The sequence below is a fragment of the Hypanus sabinus genome, chromosome 26 (assembly GCF_030144855.1).
Source record: "Hypanus sabinus isolate sHypSab1 chromosome 26, sHypSab1.hap1, whole genome shotgun sequence".
Lineage (NCBI taxonomy): Eukaryota > Metazoa > Chordata > Chondrichthyes > Myliobatiformes > Dasyatidae > Hypanus > Hypanus sabinus.
This window is the reverse complement of record NC_082731.1, coordinates 32,091,253-32,111,566: the sequence shown is the minus strand read 5'-3', so window position 1 is coordinate 32,111,566 and position 20,314 is coordinate 32,091,253. Positions and strand designations below refer to the sequence as shown.

The 20,314-nt window shown below is 48.0% G+C and overlaps 1 gene segment (V, D, J or C); it reads right to left on the bottom strand.

Moving 5' to 3' along the window:
• Positions 1-1,666: 1,666 nt before the first annotated feature.
• The window catches only part of LOC132381409 (Ig heavy chain C region-like), a 37,480-nt gene continuing 18,832 nt past the window's right edge, over positions 1,667-20,314 (bottom strand). The window contains 5 exon segments of the C gene segment in view: positions 1,667-3,298; positions 3,331-3,359; positions 18,122-18,234; positions 18,953-19,025; positions 19,491-19,628. Of these exon segments, the coding sequence occupies positions 18,132-18,234; positions 18,953-19,025; positions 19,491-19,628 (314 nt within the window).

The following is a 20,314-nucleotide window of genomic DNA, read 5'->3' as shown; positions in this document are numbered from 1 at the left end:
CTGCTCGCTCGCTCTCTCCCCCTTCCTGAGGGATATCTTGTCTACTGACTGGTGTCTCTCAGTCTCCCTCAGGGCAAGATCTGTGCACTGAACTCTATCTATATATATTTGAAATTTATTTATTATGTTTAGTTCTGCTCAGTCTTTTGTACTACTGTGTACGTGGGTCTTCTGAAAGTGAGAAGACAATGACGAACTCCACGTCTTTGTGGGATCAGTCCCTGTCGCCTGGGCCACGTGGGGAAATGACTTTGCTGACATCTGCATCCACAATCCCTACCAGCAGTGTTGCCTCCCTGGCAGACTTTTTTGTGTGGGTGGAGTCTTTTCACCACCACTGCCACGAGTGGGTGGGAGAGGTGAGGACAGGACCTGTGGGTCTTGGTGTCCCTTTCACCTGGGAGGGAGTCTGGGAGTCCTCACTAATTTATATTTAACGATGCTAACTTTCCTCTTCGCGATGCGAAGTCTTTAACTCGCCACAGAAGCAAAATAAAAGTCTTTTCAGACTGGTGGCTGTGTGTTTTCATGATAGGAGCTTGGGCTGGGGGCCTCGGGTGTGGACTCGATCAATTCTCCCCCTGTTGAAGGTGGAGGATGGATTGTGGAGAGGGAGAGTGAAGAGATGGGATCATCCTAACACAAGACATCCTGCAGGTGCAGGAATTGCAGAGTGCTCTCTGTCCATTACGCTGGTGTTTAGGGCAGCAGTGAAGGTCCTCCATCTCTGTTGGCATTTGGGGCTTCTATCAGCTCAGTCTTCACTACTGTCAGCCATGCAAGTTCTGGGTGGGGTCTCGGGAATACCGTCACACTCAGATGTGGAAGGATTCTTCATTGCTCTTTCTGTAAGTTTTGTTTGACCAGTCAGGGTTGTTAGCCTGAACAGATTTCCCCCAGACCGGGAGGATTGGTGGGTCACTCTTAGTCTGGCCTCTACCCTTTGACCTGTTTGGCACTGGTGACCCTACCAAGAGCCAAAGCATCGAGCCCTGACTCCAGCCAGCGTAGCTGTCCAAGGTCATTGAGGCATACAAGCCTCCAGACCCTACGCCAAGGTTGTGGCCCTCTTGGGGGGGAATCCACCGTTACACTTGAGGAACTTGGTAAGTCTATGGAGAGGAATAAAGATAACGTTTCAGGATGTGACCCTCTATGATGCCCAAAGCATCAGCTTGTTATTCGTCTCCACTGATGCTGCCTGACTACTGAGTTCCTCCAGCATTTTGTGTGTGACTCTGGGGCAATCCTCTTTCTCCACCTTTGGCCCACTCGTCACCTCTGGTCTCTACATCCCATCTGATCCGATTATCCCCACCTTCACCGGTGTCCTCTGTTGAAGCGAATCGCCGGAAGGAGCTGAGTCCCCTTCCAAATGCCCGAGACCGTCTGACAGAGAGCATTTGCACTGCTGGCATCCGGATGCACTGGCAGCTCCTTAAAACCCTGGTTGGACCACAGAGTTGTAGGGTTTGGGGGCTTATGTGCCTCAATGTCCCAGAGAGTGATGTTGGCTAGAGTCAGGACTTTATGCTCTGGCTCTTGGTGGGGTCACCCGTGCCAAAGAGGTCAAAGGGCAGAGGCCAGTGATCCACCAGTCCTCCAGGTTCGGGGGTTCAGCTCAGGGCTAACAGCCCTGACTTGTCAAGTAAAATTGGTACAGAAACAGCAATAAAGGATCCTGCATCAGAGTGTGACAGTATTCCTGAATCTCCACCCAGGACTTGCAGGACTGTAGTGAAAGCGGAGAGGAAACTACTGACATGATGGAGGAAGCCCTGAACACTGCCAGAGATGGAGGACCTCCGTTGTCAGAGGTGTAACGGGCAGTAACAATGTCGACCACATTCGGAATATGGTGTTCAGTTGTGGGCACATCATTATAGGAAGGATGTAGAAGCTTTAGAGAGGGTGCAGAGGAGATTTATCAGGATACTGTCTGAATTAGTGAGCATGAGATGTGAAGAAAGGTTGAGCAAGCTAAGGCTTTTCTCTTTGGAGTGAATGAGGGAGGGAGGTGATATGGCAGAGTGGATAACCAGCATATTTTCCCCGGAGTGGAAATGCTAATATGAGAGATGATGGGGGTATCAGAGTTTAGTTCTTTGCATGGAGTTTCCTGCCAAGGGCAGTGATAAAGGCTGATACATTAGGGACAGGGGAGCAAACCAGGCCATTTTGCCCATTAGGACTCTGCCATTCCATTTAGTATCTTCTCTCTTCTTCCCCCCACCCCCAAACACTCTTCCTCATGTAACCTTTGGGGAATGGAGGGTGAGGTTGACACTGGAGTCTGCTTAACGGTTGGCAGGGCAGTGTGGGCCAAGGGGCCGGTACTGGTCTGTGGGCTGCAGAGGGCAATGGACTCGGCCAGCTCCATCACAAGCACAAGCCTCGACACCATCGAGGACATCTTCCAGAGGTAGTGCCTCAGGAAGGTGGTATCCACCACTGAGGCCCTTTGCCAACTGGGCCATGCCCTCTTCTCACTGTTACCATCAGGGAAGAGGTACAGGAGCCCAAAGACACACAGTCAGAAATTCAGGAACAGCTTCTTCCCCTCCACCATCAGAGTTCGGGACAGTCCTCGTTATTTCTTTTCAGTTATTTATTTGTAATTTGGGGTAACTTTTGTGCCTTTTGCACTGTTACACTGCTGCAAAAACAAGAAGTTTCATGCTGACGTCAGTGCAGAGGCTGAAGGGAGACCTGAGATCATTAGGAGAGGCATAGATGGTGCAGACAGCCAGTATCTTTATCCCCCAGGGTGGTAATGTCTAATACCACAAGGTACACATTTAAGATGAAAGGGAGATGAGTGGGGCTTCTTTTTTAACACAGAGTGGTGGGCGCCTGGAATATTCTGCCAAGGGAGGATGTAGATATGATAGAGGTGTTTAAGAAACTGTTAGACATGTCCAGGAAGAAGGCATTTTGTTTTATTTGGTATTTTGGTTAGCACAGGCACTCTGGGCCGAAGGGCCTGTTTCCGTGAAGGCTGCTGTCTGTTCTTCATTCCCCCACGCCACAGGACTGCCAACGGACAGCTGGCTGTGTTCTACCTGGTGTGGAGAGTGCAGACGGGGGTACAGGAAGGCACGGCAGACGCATGGGGGGTGGGGAAGGTGTACACGTAGAGCTGAGCATTCCAGACACCGCCACACCTTGTCCCTCTCTGGATTCCACTGACCCGGCGGCTGCAGGGAAGTTCGGGTTTGAGTTTCAGGAGCTGCTGCGGGGCCCAGGGTCGAGAATGTTCTCCAGTCTCGCGCTGTTGGCTGAAATCCCTCTCTCTCTCGCTCGCTCTCTCTCTCTCTCTCTCTCTCTCTCTCTCTCCGCCACCTCTGCTCGTTCACAGGCTGGAAGGAAGGAAGAGGGAGAGGAGGAGGGTGAGTGAGTGATCAGAGGGGCAGGAAATTGGTGACCAGTGGGGTACCCACAGGTGCTGTGGCCCTTCCTAATATTGAGCTGGGGTTCTGGTTCGTCAGTTTGTGATAAATTGGAGAGAGTGTGAATGGCGAGGGGCATTGTCTGAGGTCGCAGCAGGGAAGTTGGGCAGCTGGAATCAGGATTCCTAGCAATCAGAAGAAACGGAGGGATCGTGGGGTCCACATCCATAAACCAAGGAGATCATGGTGGACTTTATGCATGCTATGAGCCATACTCACATCCCCGTCTACATCAACGGAGCTGTAGTGGAGCTTGTATCAAGCTTCAAATTCCCTGGTGTCAACATTTCCAAGGATCTCACCTGGTCCCCGAATTCCTCCATCCTGATCAAAAAGACACAACAGCGCCTTTATTTCCTGCGGAGCATCAAGAAAGCTCATCTCTGTCCCAGGATACTGACGGACTTTTACCGCTGTACCATTGAGAGCAGACTCACCAACTGCATCTCAGTGAGGTATGGCAATTGTCCTGTATCAGACCACAAAGCAGTCCAGCGGGTGGTGAAAACTGTCCAGCGTATTATCAGCACCCAATTGCCCACCAGTGAAAACATCTACCATAAACGCTGCCTGGGCAGGGCGAAAAGCATTATCACCCTAACCATGGACTTTTTACTCTCCTCCCATCCGGTAGGCGCTACAGGAGCCTCCACTCCCACACCAGGAGGCTCAGGAAGAGCTTCTTCCCTGAGGCTCTGACCCTGCTGAGCCTCACATCACAGCACTAAGCAGCATTGCACCCATATTGTACTGTCTCAGTACTTTAATATTTATGTGCTGTAGCACTTACTTTTTATTCACAGTTATTCTGTAAATAACACTTCTTCGCATTTCTGGTTAGATGCTAAGTGCATTTCATTCGCTTTGTATCTGTACTTGGCACAATGACAATAAAGTTGAATCTAATCTAATCCCTCAATGTTAGGACCATAAGGCCATAAGCTACAGGAGCAGAATTAGGCCATTTGGCCCATCGAGTCTGCTCTGGCATTTCATCATAGCTGATAGAATTTCCCTCTCAGCCCCACTTCAAATGGTTCAAATTACATTTATTATCAAAGTATGTGTCTTACAGGCAGCCACAAAGCAAACACCCAATTAAAAAATGATGTGCAGTGAAAGGAAATGAAAACACAAATCATGCAGACAACAGAAGAAAGCAAGAGCATTTCGAATCCTTGGACCCGAATCCCTAGGCCTAAAGCCTCAGTCTCAGTTCATCTTGTTAGCAGACACAAATCTGGAGCAACCTCACGGCCTCAGCGCCACAGAGCATCGTGGGCGAGCAAGCGAAATCGGCCCGACCCTTGCTTCCGGTCCTGACGCCCTGCCTCTCAAATCTATCTGGGCCAGTATTCAAATTGTCCAAACACTGGGCCCGAGGTCAGTCTCCTGCCTTCTCCCTGTGTCCCTTCATGCCCTGACCAATCAAGAATCTATCGACCTCTGCCTTAAATATGCATAAAGACTTGACCTCCCCAGCTGCCTGGGGCAAAGAATTCCACAGATTCACCACCTTCTGGGTAAGGAAATTCCTCCTCATCCTCCCTATTCTGCTGAGGCTGTGTCCTCTGGTCCTAGACTCCCCCACCCTCTCCGCATCCACTCTATCGAGGCCTATGGTGTGTTGTTCTCCATTAGCTGGGGTAACGCCAGTATAAATCTCTGCTGCGGGAAGGATGTGGAAACTTTAGAGAGGGTGCAGAGGAGATTTGCCATGACGCTGCACCCGCTGAATTAAGAGAGGTTTAGTGAGCCGGGGGTTTCTCTTTGGAGTGAAGGAGGAGGAGGGGTGACTTGATAGCGGGGTATAAGATGAAAAGAGACATCAATGGAGTGGACATCCAACACCTGTTTGCCAGGGTGGAGATCGCTAGTATGAGAGGGTAAAATTTTAAGGTGAATTGAGTGTGGTGGTGTGTGGAATGCCCCATCAGGGGCAGTGGTGGAGGCAAATATATTAGGGACAATCAAAGATTTCTGAGAGAGGCTCATGGATGAGAGAAGAATGGAGCGCTATGTTGGAAAGGAGGGTTAGATTGATGTTAGAGTAGGTTAAAGGGTCAGCAGAACATCATGAACCAACCATTTATCCTGTTCTAGCCTTCAAGAGGACCATAACCTTGTCGTAGGGTTTGGAGGCACGCGTGCCTCAATGACCCAGAGAGCCATGTTGGCTGGAATCAGGGCTTTGTGCTTTGGCTCTTGGTGGGGTCACCCATGCCAAACAGGTCAAACAGCAGAGGCCAGACTAAGAGCTGTCCACCGGTCCTCCAGGTTCAGGGGTTCAGCTCAGGGCCGACAACCCTGAATGGTCAAACAAAACTGTTCCAGAAGCAGCAACGAAAAATCCTTCTACATCTGAGTGTGACGGGATTCCTGCGTCTCCACCCGGGACAGGAGCGATAACCGAGAGGCAGCTCAGGGATGCGAAGGGTAAGTTTTGCACTGAAGATGGGGGGGCGGGGGGTGTTCAAAGGAGGATGTGAGGAGAGAGTGGTGGATGCCTGGAATGGGCCACCTGGAATGGTGGTGGAGGCAAATATCTTATAGGCTTTTAAGAGATATTTGAATAGGCACATGGATGTAAGGAAGATGGAGGAATGTGGACTTGGTGTAGGTAGGAGGATTAGCATTTGGGTGTTTCTGATTTGCTTTTTGGCTGGCCTAGCACAACATTGTGGGCTGAATAGCCTGTTCCTGTGCTGTACTGTTCTACGTTCTAAGCTACTGACACGATGAAGGAAGCCCTGAACACTGCTGCCCCAAACGCCAGCAGCGTAACGGGCAGTAAGTGCTGCTCTGTGATCGAAGTGCTAAGTCAGGTATTGGGGCAGAACACTAGAGTTCAATGGATAGAGAACATTGCGAGCTTGGTCAGGACAACAGCCTTTCCCTCAATGTCAACAAAACAAAAGGGCTGGCCGCTGACCTCACAGAAAGGTGTCAGTGCACACGCTCCCGTTTACATCAACAGTGTGGAGGTCAAGAGGCAGAGAGCTTCCAGTCCCTAGGAGAGAACGTCAACAACCTACGCACACACCTCACCCCTGGAAACATTTAGCTTGTCCCCACTGACCCTCACCATCTCTTGTATCAATGAACTACAGCTACATCCTTTCTATTAGTCATGGGCACGAGCCTCTGCGCTATCCAGGACATCCTCATGGAGCAGTGCCTCAGAAAAGTGGAGTCCCTCATTCAGGACCCCCACACCCCCCAGGACATGTCCTCTTCTCGCTGTTACTGTCCAGTAGGAGGGACAGAAGCCTGAAGGCACACTCAGTGATTCAGGAACAGCTTCTTCCCCTCTGCCATCCGACTCCTGAATGGACATTGAACCCATAAACATTACCTTTCCACTTTATTAAAATTTTATTTTTTAATTTCCTCTATTTTTTTATTTATTCACTTACAGGATGTGAGATTGCCAGATAAGCCAGCATTTATTACCCATACAACACACACAAAATGCTGGTGGAACGCAGCAGGCCAGGCAGCATCTATAGGGAGAAGCACTGTCGACATTTCAGGCCTAGACCCTTCGTCAGGACGAAGCCCATCCCCAGTTGCCCTTGAGAAGGTGGTGATTGAGCTGCCTTTTGAACCACTGCAGTCCCTGAGGTGTAGGTACACCCACGGTGCTGTTAGGGAGGGGATTCCATGATTTTGACCGAGCGACAATGAAGGAACGGCGATACGTTTCCAAGTCAGGATAGTGAGCGACTTGGAGGGGGATTTCCAAGTGGTGGTGTTCCCAGGTATCTGCTGTTCTTGTCCTTCTAGATGGTGATGGTCGTGGGTCTGGAAGGTGCTGCCTTAGGATCTCTGGTGTGTTGCTGTAGTGCATCTTGTAGACAGTACACACTGCGGCAACTGTCCGTCGATGGTGGGGGGATTGGATGCTTGAGGAAGGGGTACTAATCAAATGGGCTTCCTGGATGGTGTCAAACTTGTTGAGTGTTGCTGGAGCTGCACTCATCCAGGCGAGGGGCGAGTATTCCATTACACTCCTGACCTGAGCCTTGTAGATGGTGGACAGGCTTTGGGGAGTCAGGAGGTGAGGTACACGCCACAGGATTCCCAGCCTTTGACCTGCTCTGGTAGTCACGTGTTTATATGGCTAGACCAGTTCAGTTTCCTGTCGATGGTAACCCCCCCAGGATGTTGACAGTCGGGGATTCAGTGATGGTGATGCCACTGAATGTCAAGGGACGATGGTGAGAGCCTCTCCTGTTGGAGATGGTCGTTCCTGGCACTTGCGTGGCTCGAATGTTACTTGCCACTTGTCAGCCCAAGCCTGGGTATGGTCCAGGTCCTGCTGCTGCGTTTGGGTGTGAACTGCTTCGCTACCTGAGGAGTCTCAAATGGTGCAGAACATTGTGCAGTCACCTGCGAACATCCCACTTCTGACCATTTTTACTACTTTTAACTGTTTAGTACATACAGAAGTACTGTAATTCACAGATTTCTTTTTCTCTCTTAGTACGAATTGCCTAGTACAGCTGGTACTTCATGCCATATGCGACTGGTACTAAACCTGTTTCTGATTCTGATCTGGTGCATCACTGACCGCTACGGCAGACCGCGACCGCGAGAAATGGCAGAGAGTTGAGAGACACTCCTCGGCACATCACAGACCTCCACGGACTCGGTCCACACTTCTCGCTGCCTCGGTAAAGCAGCCAGCATCATCGAAGACCCCATTCACACTAGACATTAGCGAGAGGAAGAATAAAGATAGCCATTCGATAGCGAGAGGAAGAATAAAGGACAGGTGGGGACTATACGGTTCTGGAATATTAAGTGTGTAGTAGAGGAAGGTGGGGCGGAACAAGTGATAAGGAGGACTCATGTACAGAGGGATGGTCTGACGGAACATGGAGTTAAATGTGTTGAAAGAATAAGTAAATTTAGGAAGGACAACAAAATTCTAGGGGCGTATAGCCCGATGGGAGTTTGGGGAGCTGGGTTAAGCACAATAGGCAGCGATTCAAACAGAGAGAGGAGAAATGGGCTAAAATTCTATATCTGAATGCACGAAGTGTCAGAAATAAGGCGGATGAGCTTGAAGCCCAGGTCTGAATGGGTAACTATGATGTTGTTGGGATAACGGAGACATGGCTGCAGGGAGATCAGACCTGGGAAATGAATGTACAAGGGTATACGTGCTATCGTAGGGACAGAAATGTGGGCAGAGGGGGTGGGGTGGCCCTGTTGGTGAGGAATGAGATTCAGTCCTTTGCAAGGGGGGACATAGGGTCAGGAGAAGTAGAGTCTGTGTGGATAGAACTGAGGAACAGTAAGGGCAAAAGGACCCGAATGGGTGTTGTCTACAGGCCACCAAACAGTAGCATGGATATTGGGTGCAAGTTGAATAGGGAGTTAACATTGGCATGCGGCAAAGGTAATGTCGCAGTAGCTATGGGGGATTTCAACATGCAGGTGAACTGGGAGAATCAGGTTGGTGCTGGACCACAGGATAGGGAGTTTGTAGAGTGCCTACAGGATGCACTCTTAGAACAGCTTGTACGAGAGCCGACCAGGTACAAGACTATTCTGGATTTAGTGTTATGTAATGAACAGGATTTGATAAGCGATCTCGCAGTAAAGGAGCCATTAGGAGGTACTGATCTCCATATCTTTTCAAATTTAATAGAAGTATCAAATACACCACTTCTAATTTTTTCTAAATTTAGACATAACGTAGTTTGAGAAAACCAATGAAATACAGTGGGAGGATTAATTTCCTTCCAATTCAGCGAAATAGATCTTCTAGCCATCAGAGTGAGAAATGCAATTATTCGACAGGCAGAAGAAGATAAATGAAGTAAGTCCATCATTGGTAAACCAAAAATTGCAGTAATAGGATGGGGTTGTAAATCGATGTTCAATACCGCAGAGATAATATCAAAAATATCTTTCCAACATTTTTTCAAAAGCGGACATGACCAAAACATATGATGTAATATGACCCTGTTCCAAGCCTATTTGATTTTCCAGCTTTAATCTTATTTATGTTGAGAGGATCGGAGTTGACGACACTGATGATTATGTATTTTTGTGAGATATTATAAACAGCCCTTTTTTTTCTTTTTCTAGTTATTCTTTCTTTTTTTTGCTTGCTTTTTTTTCTTTATTAGCTATTAGATTAGTAGTTCAGTTATTTTTGCATAACATTTTTTTTCTTTTTTCTGTTTTTTTATATTATATATTATGAAATACCTAGATTTACCTTGTTCATATATATATATACTGTATAGTTCATGTTTTGGGAATACTCATTTATACTGTAATCATTGCTTATGTATTCTTTCATGTGCAATGGAAATGTGTATGTTTGTAATCCCTTTATTAATATATCAATTGTATTTTGTTCATATTATTATTAATAATAAACAGATTGAAAAAGAAAGGAGGTAGTGATCACAATATGATAAGCTTTTATCTGCAATTTGAGAAGGATAAGGGCAGCTCGGAGGTGTCAGTGTTGCAGATGAACAGGGGAAACTATGGAGCCATGAGGGAGGAGCTGGCCAAAGTTGACTGGACGGATAGCCTAGCAGAAAAGACAGTGGAACAGCAATGGCAGGTATTCTTGGGAATAATGCACAAGGTGCAAAATCAGTTCATCTCCCAGAGAAGGAAGGAATCAAAGGGGGGAAAGGGGCCACAGTGGTTGACAAAGGAAGTCAGAGATTGCATAGCATTAAAAAAAAAGGAAATATGATAGAGCTAAGGTGAGTGGGAGGACAGATGATTGGGAAGTTTTTAAGGAACAACAGAACTTAACTAAAAAGACAATACGGGGAGAAAAAATGAGGTATGAACGCAAGCTAGCCAGAAATATAAAGGAAGATAGCAAAAGCTTTTTTAGGTATGTGAAGAGAAAAAAGATAGTTAAGAACAACGTTGGCCCTTGAAGAATGAATTGGGTGAAATTATTATGGGAAACAGAGAAATGGCAGAAGAATTTAATGAGTACTTTAGATCTGTTTTCACTAAGGAAGACACAAGCAATCTCCCAGATGTATGGATGGGCCAAGAACATAGGGTAACAGAGGAAATGAAACAGATTGACATTAGGAAGGAAACGGTGATGAGTAGACTGATGGGGCTGAAGGCTGACAAATCCCCAGGTCCAGATGGTCTGCACCCTAGGGTACTAAAGGATGTGGCCCTGGAAATTGCGGACGCATTGGTAATCATTTTCCAATGTTCCTTAGATTCAGGATCAGTTCCTGAGGATTGGAGTATGGCTAATGTTATCCCACTTTTTAAGAAAGGAGGGAGGGAGAAAACAGAGAACTATTGACCTGTCAGCCTGACATCAGTGGTGGGAAAGATGCTAGCGTCCATTATTAAGGATGAAATAGTGGCATATCTAGATAGCAGTGATAGAATTGGGCCGAGCCAGCATGGATTTACCAAGGGTAAATCATGCTTGACTAATCTGTTGGAGTTTTTCGAGGATGTAACCAGGAAGTTAGACGGGGGGAGATCCAGTGGATGTAGTGTACCTCTATTTTCAGAAGGCATTTGATAAGGTCCCGCATAGGAGATTGGTGGGTAAAATCAAAGCTCAGGGCATCGGGGGGGAAGGCATTGACATGGATAGAAAACTGGTTGGCAGATAGAAAGCAAAGGGTAGCGGTGAATAGGTGTTTCTCGGAATGGCAGGTGATGACTAGTGGGGTACCACAGGGCTCGGTATTGGGACCACAGCTGTTTACCACTTACGTTAACGATTTGGATGAAGGCATAAAAAATAACATCAGCAAATTTGCTGATGATACTAAGCTGGGTGGCAGTGTGACATGTGATGAGGATGTTAGGAGGATTCAGGGTGACTTGGATAGGCTGGGTGAGTGGGCAGATACTTGGCAGATGGCGTTTAATGTGAATAAGTGTGAGTTATCCACTTTGGGAGTAAGAACAGGAAGGCAGATTATTATCTGAACGGTGTAGAGTTAGGTAAGGGAGAAATACAAAGAGATCTCGGAGTCCTTGTTCATCAGTCACTGAAGGTGAATGAGCAGGTGCAGCAGGCAGTGAAGAAGGCTAATGGAATGTTGGCCTTTATTACAAAGGGAATTGAGTACAAGAGCAAGGAAATCCTCTTGTATTTGTACAGAGCCCTGGTGAGACCACACCTGGAGTATTGTGTACAGTTTTGGTCTCCAGGGTTAAGGAAGGACATCCTGGCTGTAGAGGAAGTACAGCGTAGATTCACAAGGTTAATTCCTGGGATGCCTGGACTGTCTTACGCAGAAAGGTTAGAGAGACTGGGTTTGTACACGCTGGAATTAAGGAGATTGAGAGGGGATCTGATTGAAACATATAAGATTATTAAGGGATTGGACAAGATAGAGGCAGGAAATATGTTCCAGATGCTGGGAGAGTCCAGTACCAGAGGGCATGGTTTGAGAATAAGGGGTAGGTCATTTAGGACAGAGTTAAGGAAAAACTTCTTCTCCCAGAGAGTTGTGGGGGTTTGGAATGCACTGCCTCGGAAGGTAGTGGAGGCCAATTCTCTGGATGCTTTCAAGAAGGAGCTAGATAGGTATCTTCTGGATAGGGGAATCAAGGGATATGGGGCCAAGGCAGGAACAGGGTATTGATAGTAATTGATCAGCCATGATCTCAAAATGGCGGTGCAGGCTCGAAGGGCCGAATGGTCTATCTCTGCACCTATTGTCTATTGTCTATTCCCTCTCCCCTCCTGTCCCATCGGGCAGCAGATACAAAAAGCCCGAAAGCACGTCCCATCAGGTTCAAGGCCAGCTTTTATCACACGGTTATCAGGCTCTTGTACAATAAGGCAGACTCCTGACTTCCACAATCTACCTTGTTATGCATTGCATGTCATTGTCTGTCTGCACCTCACTCTCTCTCTGTCGCTGTTTATTCTGCAATCTGTTACTGTTTTACCCTGTCTTATCTCAGTGCACTGTGAAATGAATTGATTTGTACGAACAGTAAGCAAGACAGGTTTCTCCAGTATATCTCAGTACTCATGACAATAACGAACCAATTTATCGATTCCAATGAGGTTTATAAGATTATGAGAAGCACGCATATAGCAAACACTAGACACTAGAACACTACAGCACAGTACAGGCCCTTCAGCCCTCCATGTTGTGCCGACCCATATATTCCTTAAAAAAAGTACTAAACCCACACTACCCCGTAACCCTCTATTTTTCTTTCATCCATGTGCCTGTCCAAGAGGCTCTTAAATACCCCTAATGTTTTAGCCTCCACCACCATCCCTGGCAAGTCATTCCAGGCACTCACAACCCTCTGTGTAAAAAACTTACCCCTGATGTCTCCCCTAAACTTCCCTCCTTTAACTTTGTACATATGCCCTCTGGTGTTTGCTATTGGTGCCCTGGGAAACAGGTACTGACTATCCACCCTATCTATGCCTCTCATAATCTTGTAGACCTCTATCAAGTGCCCTCTCATTCTTCTACGCTCCAAAGAGAAAAGTCCCAGCTCTGCTAACCTTGCTTCATATGACTTGTTCTCCAAACCAGGCAACGTCCTGGTAAATCTCCTCTGCACCCTCTCCATAGCTTCCACATCCTTCCTATAATGAGGTGACCAGAATTGAACACAATACTCTAAGGGCGGTCTCACCAGAGATTTGTAGAGTTGCAACATGACCTCTCTACTCTTGAACTCAATCCTCCTGTTAATGAAGCCTAGCATCCCATAGGCCTTCTTAACTACCCTATCAACCTGCGCAGTGACCTTGAGGGATGTATGGATTTGAACCCCAAGGTCCCTTTGTTCATCCACACTCTTAAGTAACCGACCATTAATCCTGTACTCAGTCTTCTGGTTTGTCCTTCCAAAATGCATCACCTCACACTTGTCTGCATTGAACTCCATCTGCCATTTTTCTGCCCAACTCTGCAGCCTGTCTATATCCTCTTGTAATCTTCGACAACCTACGGCTCCATCCACAACTCCTCCAATCTTGGTGTCATCCCCAAACTTACTCACCCATCCTTTCGCCTCTTCATCCAGGTCATTTATGAAAATCACAAAGAGTAGGGGTCCTTTTATCTTTTGGCACGTTCTCCTTCATAAATCAGACTACTGAGCACAGGAGTTGGGATGTGATGTTGAAGTTGTACAAGACGTTGGAGAGGGCTAGTTTGGAGTACTGTGTGCAGTTTTGGTCACCTACCAACAAGAAAGATGTAAACAAGGTTGAAAGAATGCAGAGAAAAATTGCAAGGAATTTGCCAGATCTGGAACACTTGTGTTATAAGGAAAGATTGAATAGGCTAGGACTTATTCCTTGAAGTGCAGAATATTGAGAGGAGATTTGAAAGAGGTATTCAAAATTATGAGTGGTATAGATAGGGTAAATGCAAGCAGGGCTTTTCCGCTGAGGTTGGGAGGGCCAACAACTGGAGGTCATGGGTTAAGGGTGAAGGGTGAAAAGGTCAAACTTCTTCACTCAGAGGCTTGTGAGTGTGAAATGAACAAGTGTTGGGCACGAGCTTGATTTCAATGTTTAAGAGAAGTTTGGGTAGGTACGTGGATGGGAGGGGTATGGAAGGTGCAGGTCGATGGGACAAGAGAGTTTAAATGGTTCGTCACAGACTAGATAGGCCATGGAGCCTGCTTCTGTGCTGTCCCTTCCTATGTCCATCTCTTTTCATCCCAGCATCAAAATATCTAATAGATGAGGGCATGCATAAAGGTGGAAGTTCAAAGGAGATGTTTTGCTCAGAATGTGATGGGTGCCGGGAGTGGTTGTGCCGGCAGTAATGGCAGGGTAAGACGTCCTTAGATAGACTCATGGAGGGATATAATCACGGGAAGGCAGATGAGATTAGTTTAATTAGGGCTCGCCAGCTGAGCACAGTGAGGGCTGTACTGATGCGAATCTCCGTGTTCAGAGGATTCTCTGAACGCAGTGACAGAAACTAGGCCAGAGTCCAGCTGACGGGAGCAGGGCACAGATGCAGCCACCTTCCAAGCGAGGAGACACACTCTAGGAAGATAAACGAAGGCAGGACCTCCATGGTGAGCGGCACGGCCCTTGGGGAGTGCTGTAGGACAGAGGGGCCCAGGGGCCCGAAGTATGAGGCTCCCCGAAAGCGGAGTCACAGGTAGACCGGATGGAGAAGAAGGCATTAGTCGGTCAGGGCACTAGGTACAGGAGTTGTGACGTTATGTTGCAGTTGTACAGGACGCTGGTGAGGCTGCATTTGGGAGTATTGTGTTCTGCCTGGTCACCCTGTTGCAGGAAAGATGGTATTAAACTGGAGAGAGGGACTGATGCACAAGTTCGGACTTTGCTCCTTAATTCGGTCCATTAAGTCTCAGTTACATCCTCGTAAACCTCTAAACCTTTCCAATCCGTGAACCTGTCCAAGTGTCTTTCAAATATTGTTAATGTGCCTCCCTCAGTCACTTCCTCCGGTAGCTCTCACCCTCTGGATGAAAAAGTTGCCCCTCATGTTCCTATTGAATCTCCCCTCTCACGTTAAACCTGTGCCCTCTGGTTCTTGATTCCCCAGCCCCGGAGAGGAAGACTGCACGCATTCACCCTATCTGTGCCTCCTCGTGGTTATATACACCTCGATAAGGTTACTCCTCGCTCCAAGGAATGAAGCCCCAACCTGCCCAACCTCTCTCCGTAACCCAGTTCCTGGAGAGCTGGCAACACCCTCAGCTCGAAGGCATCTTTCCCAGAGCAGGCTGACCAAAGCCGGCTCATCAGCATCGGGTACGCCTGCAACGTAGCGTCCCGGTCCTGAGCTCAGGGCCCTGACTTGATAAAGGCCGGGCTACCCAGACGTTTACCACCCTGTCGACCTGTGACTGGGGGAAATATAATTGTTGAGCTAAAGAGTTAATGATTTACTTTTGGCACTGTGTGGTCTATCCTGAGCTGTTTGGACTGATCCTGACTGATAAGGTGGAGCTAACAAGCAGAGTCATTGCTGGCGTGGCTTGGCAGATGGAGCATCCGACTATGTTTAATTAACAATGCCTACTTCCCTTCACAGGGCGGGGTGCGGTCTGTAAGCGTTACATCACAGTGTTTACAAAGCAGTAATGAGAGTGTGCTTGGGGCACCGTGAGCTGTTCTGGCACCCCTCCCCCACCCCCCATCGAAGAAAAGATGGGCTGTGGCATCGGAGACGGTCCAGAGCAGGTTCGCAGGAACAAAAGGGTTAACGTCTGAGGAGCGTTTGACGGCTCTGGGCCTGTGCCACTCAGAAGCATGGGGGAGGGTCTCATTGAAACCTGTCGAGTACTGAAAAGCCTCGATAGAGTGGATGTGGACCAGAGGGGACTGCCTCAGAAGGACGAGTACAGAGAAGAGGAGGAGGGTGAATCTGTGGAATTCTTTGCCACAGATGACTAAGTCCTTGTGTATATTTAACTGCATTTCATTTGGTTTTGTATCTGTACTCAGCACAATGACAATAAAGTTGAATCTAATCAAATCTAACATAGCATTTGCCTTCCACTCCACAGACTCAAACTGCAAGTTAACCTTTTTACACTATTATTACTTCTGCCAAAGTGCATGACCCTTACACTTCCCAGCACTTTACTCTACCTGCCTCTTCTCCGAATCTGTCTTTCTGTAGCCTCTCTGCTTCCTTTAACTCTACCTGCCCCTCCACCTATGTCTGCAAACTTTGCGGCAAAGCCATCAAATCCATCATTAAAAAGAATCAATCCCAACACAGACCCCTGTGGAACACCACTACTCACTGGCAGCCAATCAGAAAAGGCTCCTTTTATTCCCACGCTTTGCCTCCTGCCAATCAGCCACTGCTTTATCCATGCTCGAATCTTTCCTCTAATACCATGAGCTCGTACCTTGTTAAGCCGCCTTGTGTGGCACCTTGTCTAAGGCCTTCTGAAAATCCAAGTACAGAACCTCAACCGATTCTCCTTTGTCTATCCTGCTTGCTATTTCTTCAAAGAATTCCAACAGATTTGTCAGGCAGGATTTTCCCTTGAGGAAACTATGCTAACTTTGGCCTATGTTATCATGTGCCCCCAAGTACCCCGAGACCTCATCCTCAATAATCAACTCCAACATCTTTCCAACCACTGAGGTCAGACTAACTGGCCTAAAATTTCCTTTCTACTGCCTCTCTCCCTTCTTGAAGAGTGCAGTGACATCTTCAATTTTCCAATCCTCCGGAACCATGCCAGAATCTATTGATTCTTGAAAGATCATTTTTAAAGCCTCCACAGTGTCTTCAGCCACCTCCCTCACAAACCTGGGGTGTCCATCATCTGGTCCAGGTGATTTATCTATCTTCAGACCTTTCAGATTCCTAAACACCCTCTCACAAGTAATGGCAACTTCACTCACTTCTGCCCCCGGACACTCCCAGACTTCTGGCATACTGCTAGTGTCTTCCACAGTGAAGACTGATGTAAAATACTTATTCAGTCCATCCACCATTTCCTTGTCCCCCACTATGACCTCTCCTGCATCATTTTCCAGTGGTCTGACATCCACTCTCACCTCTCCTTTACACTTCATGAATCTGAAGAAACTTTTGGCATTCTCTTCAATATAATTGGCTAGCTTACCTTCATATTCTATCTTTACCTTCTTTGTCTTTTTAGTTGTTTTCTGCTGATTTTTAAAACCTTACCAATGATCTAACTTCCCACTAATTTTTGCTCCATTATCCGCCTCCTTTTTGGCTCTTATGTTGATTTTGACTTCTCTTGTCAGCCATGGTTGGTCATCCTGCCTTCAGAATACTTTTTTTTTGGAACGTATCTATCCTGCCCTTCTGACTTGTTCCCAGAAACTCCAGCCATTGCTGTTCTGCCATCATCCCTGCCAGTGTTCCCTTCCAATCAATTCTGGCCAGCTCCTCTCTCAAGTTTCTGTAATTCCCCTTACTCCACTGTAATACTGATACATCTGACTCTTGCTTCTCCCCCTCAAACGGCTGGGTGAATTTGATAATACTATGCTCACTTTCCACTAAGGATTCCTTTACCTTACGCTCTCTAATCGATTCTGGTTCATTGCACAACACCCAATCCAGAATATCTAATACCCTAGTGGGTTCAACCATACGCTGCTTTAAAAAGCCATCTCATAGGCATTCTACAAACTCACCCTCTTGGGATCCAACACCAACTTGATATTCCCAATCTATTGAAATCCCGCATGACTATTGTCACATTGCCCTTTTAACATGCATTTTCTATCTCCTGACGCAACTTGTAGCCCACACCTTTGCTACTGTTCGGAGGTCTGAATGTAACTCCCGTCAGGGTCTTTTTACCCTTGCAGTTTCTTAACTCTGTCCTAGAATCAAGGATTCTATATCTTCTGATCATATGTCACCTCATTCTAAGACTTTGATTTCATTTTTTTTAACCAACAGAGCTACCCCACCCCCTCTGCCCACCTGCCTGTCCTTTCAATACAATGTGAAGCCTTGGATGTTAATCTCCCAGCTATAATCTTCTTTCAGCCATGACTCTGACGCCCACATCATACCTGCCATTCCCCGTCTGTGAGTTCATCTACCTTATTCTGTATACTGCAAGTATTTAAATATAACACCTACATACGAGGGGTGATTGATAAGTTCGTGGCCTAAGGTAGAAGGAGTCAATTTTAGAAAACCCAGCACATTTATTTTTCCTACATTTACACATTTAGTCCAGCGGTCGTGGAGCATACGGATCCTTCTTTGTAGAAGTCGGCGTCTTGGACCTCCAGGTGTCTTGGACTCTCGTTACATGCACGTGCAGTTCAACTCTTTGAGGGAAAATGCAGAAAGTTTGAAGTTAACTCATCTCCTTCTACCTTAGGCCACGAACTTATCAATCACCCCTGCTCAGGACTTTCTGGAGGTCCAAGATCCATATGCTCCACCACTGCTGGACTAAGTGTGTAAGTGTAGGAGGGTACTATGTTGAAAAATAAATGTGCTAGATTTTCTAAAATTGACTCCTACCTTAGGCCACAAACTTATCAATCACCCTTGTCGTTTCTTTATTAGCCAGGGCATCACAGGTTATGGGGAAAAGGCAGCTGAATGGGGTTAAGAGGGTTGATGGAACGACAGCAGACTCGATGGGCTGAATGGTCCAATTCTGCTCCTTATGGTCTTATGCACAGTTCTGTTTGCCCAGCTATGGGAGGGGCAGGATTATGCTGGAGGGAGGGCAGAGGGGATTCGTTGAGTTATCGCCAAGATTTTAACTACGGGAAGAGACTGGACGGGCTGGTAGCTCTTTCTCCAGAGTGGTGGAGGCTGTGGGGTGACCTGACAGAGAGACAGCTGGTATCTTTTTCCCGGGGTGAGGGTCGGTTTCATAAACAAAAGGGCGTGTTTAAGGTGGGAGGAGGGTGGCAATTTAAAGGATAAGCAAGGAGGGTGATATGTGGAAATTGGCCGGCGTCACACACACTGAACACGTCCCCAGGGTGGTGTACTAGACTTCCTGCCGCCCCCCCCCCCACCCCAACCTACCCTTTCCCAACGTCTTCTGGGATCTTCTCCATTGGGATGTCCAGGTTTACCCAGAGAGATTCTGGAATGGATCCTGTCGGGGGAGGGGGGAAGATAATTATCCGTCATTTCTGTGGTTGTTCCCGGAGCCAGTCCCAAGCAACCGTCAGCGGTGCGGAGCTGAGACCTTCTCGTCCCTCCCTCACCCGCGACCCCTGTCTCCCCATCCCAGGCTCGGCCTGCCTTTTGATCTCCCCCCCCCCCATATGCTTGTGTCTGCATCTTCACTGCTGTGTCAATTCTGCGTCTGCGACTACTGTCTGAGACATCCTCCAGTCTCCGTCTGCGCCTGCTGTCGGGTTTTGTCTGCATCTGTAGCTGCCGTCTACCTCCCGTCTGTGTCTGCACTTGCAGTCTGAGCATCACCTAAGTCTGTGCCTGGCGTCTGAGCCCCGTAAACCGTATCTGCAGATGATTTTACGTGAGAAGCCACCCTCATCCAGGCCCTGCCACAATCATCTTGCCAACAAGCACTACCCCCAAGGAAAGGCAGACGAACCTCTCCCCCTCTGCCGACAGGTCCAGATGCCATGGAAAATGCACAGCACGATGCCAGTGTAGATCACCAGCGCGGCCACGGCAGCTGCTAACCACAGCCAGCTGATCTCCCTGGGATACCAGGTCGGTTGGCAGCGATCTACGAGACAGAAAACAGGTCAGTAATTAACCATGGAGTGAATCTGCAGATGCGGGAAATAAATAGAAATGTCGTCACTACCTCCTCCCATAGATGCTGTCTGGCCTGCTGAGTTCTGTGAGCATCTTGTGTTTTTATCAGTAATTAACCATGCACGGTGCTCCCGGTGTGGGTCTGACCCAGGGATAGGGAGACGGGAACTGTGCACGGTGCTCCCGGTGTGGGTCTGACCCAGGGATACAGAGACGGGAACTGTGCACGGTGCTCCCGGTGTGGGTCTGACCCAGGGATACAGAGACGGGAACTGTGCACGCTGCTCCCAGTGTGGGTCTGACCCAGGGATACAGAGACGGGAACTGTGCACGGTGCTCCCGGAGTGGGTCTGACCCAGGGATACAGAGGCGGGAACTGTGCACGGTGCTCCCAGTGTGGGTCTGACCCAGGGATACGGAGACGGGAACTGTGCACGGTGCTCCCGGTGTGGGTCTGACCCAGGGATACGGAGACGGGAACTGTGCACGGTGCTCCCGGTGTGGGTCTGACCCAGGGATACGGAGACGGGAACTGTGCACGGTGCTCCCGGTGTGGGTCTGACCCAGGGATACAGAGACGGGAACTGTGCACGGTGTTCCTGGTGTGGGTCTGACCCAGGGATACGGAGACGGGAACTGTGCACGGTGCTCCCG